This window comes from Emiliania huxleyi, assembly GCF_000372725.1.
Source record: "Emiliania huxleyi CCMP1516 unplaced genomic scaffold EMIHUscaffold_7842, whole genome shotgun sequence".
Classification (NCBI taxonomy): Eukaryota; Haptophyta; order Isochrysidales; family Noelaerhabdaceae; genus Emiliania; species Emiliania huxleyi.
In genome coordinates this window covers 1-1,309 of record NW_005196126.1, presented here as the reverse complement: position 1 = coordinate 1,309, position 1,309 = coordinate 1, and the positions used below count along the sequence as shown (strand labels likewise).

At 68.4% G+C, this 1,309-nt stretch overlaps 1 protein-coding gene across 1 annotated transcript; it reads right to left on the bottom strand.

Annotated features, from left to right (window-relative positions):
* Positions 1–283: 283 nt before the first annotated feature.
* Positions 284–1,278, bottom strand: EMIHUDRAFT_460869 (hypothetical protein; the record flags this gene model as incomplete). Its single annotated transcript, XM_005759976.1, has 4 exons — positions 284–768; positions 856–947; positions 1,109–1,176; positions 1,248–1,278. Coding segments are annotated over 4 exons (422 nt in total), but the record flags the coding sequence as incomplete, so codon positions are not given.
* Between the last annotated feature and the right edge of the window lie 31 nt (positions 1,279–1,309).

Genomic DNA, 1,309 nt, shown 5'->3' with positions numbered 1-1,309 from the left:
TTCCTCGCATAGCGGCCACTCTTCGGATCGCTGGTCGAGCGACCCGGGGGATGCCCCGCGCGCCTGACCCAGGCGCGAGAAACGAATCTGCGAGGCGAGGCCGCTCACGCGGCCCGATGGGGAGGAACGGGGCGAGCCCCCTCCAACCCACCCGCGCTAGGTCTCGGGGGACGAAGGGGTCACACCCGACGACCTCGGGAACTAGCCGGGGCAGTCGGAGAAGTGGCAACTCCGTCCGTCCGTGCACTGACGGTCGGCCGCCAGAAAACACGCCTCCGTGGCTCGGGTTACACCAATCCTCGCTACCCAACGCGGCCAAAGGATATCCACCTCGAGAACCTCGAGAACACACACCCACCACCTCCTGTGTGTCGGGGGAGAAGTTTACCTAGAGTACCGCGTACCTTACCTAGAGTAAGTCCTAACCTTACCTTACCCTCGCCCCCCCCTCCCCCCCCGCCCGCCCGCAGGAGGTTTTCGAGTAGTTGATTTGTGTGCAGTGTGTGCGACGCTGCACGCGTCGTAGAACAACTGCTATTACAACTCCACCGCCGGACCACTACCTGTTGCCCGCCCTAAGTGTCCGCGGCGCGCCTTTTTCGGCCTCGCTTCCTGGGCGCTCCGCCGGCGGCGCGGCGCTTGGTCCGGCTGGGCGCCTCCTCCGGCGCGTCCGCCGCGAGCGAGTCGCAGCCGAGCTCCCGCCAGCGCGGCTCGAGCGGCGCCGGAAGGCCGCCCCACGAGACTCCCGGCTGGACAGCGTACTCCCTCCTACGGCCGCACGAGTGTGGACGCGTCATGGACGCGTCATGGCCGCAGCACATCGCGGGGCCTGAGCAGCAGCGGCGTGGCGCGCTCCTCAAGCGCGCGCACTCTGCGCGCGGCGGCAGCGGCGGCGGCGTGTCCGTGTAGCCGGCGCCGGCCGGCGAGCACGCGGCCGGCTGGTGCGCCTACAGGAAGGTTCCGAGAAGGCTCCGGGAAAGTGCGTCGTCAGGCGGCGCGCGCGCGGCAGCGGCAGCTTCGCCGCAAGGAGCATCTCGGCTGATCTCGGCTGATCTCGGCTACTCTCGGCTGATCTCGGCAAATCTCGGCTACTCTCGGCTACTCTCGCCGCGAGGAGCATCTCGACGTCGACGCGGCGCGGCGTGCCGTCCTGGTCGAAGACCTACCCGACGTGAGATGGGGGGAGAGATGTGGGGGGGTGCGAACAGGTGGGCAGAGAGGAAAATCCAAGACCTGCCCGACGTGGGCGCCGGGGGGATCCCGGGGGACAGGTTACGCCCGCCCTGCCGGATATACTCCTCAAGAAAAC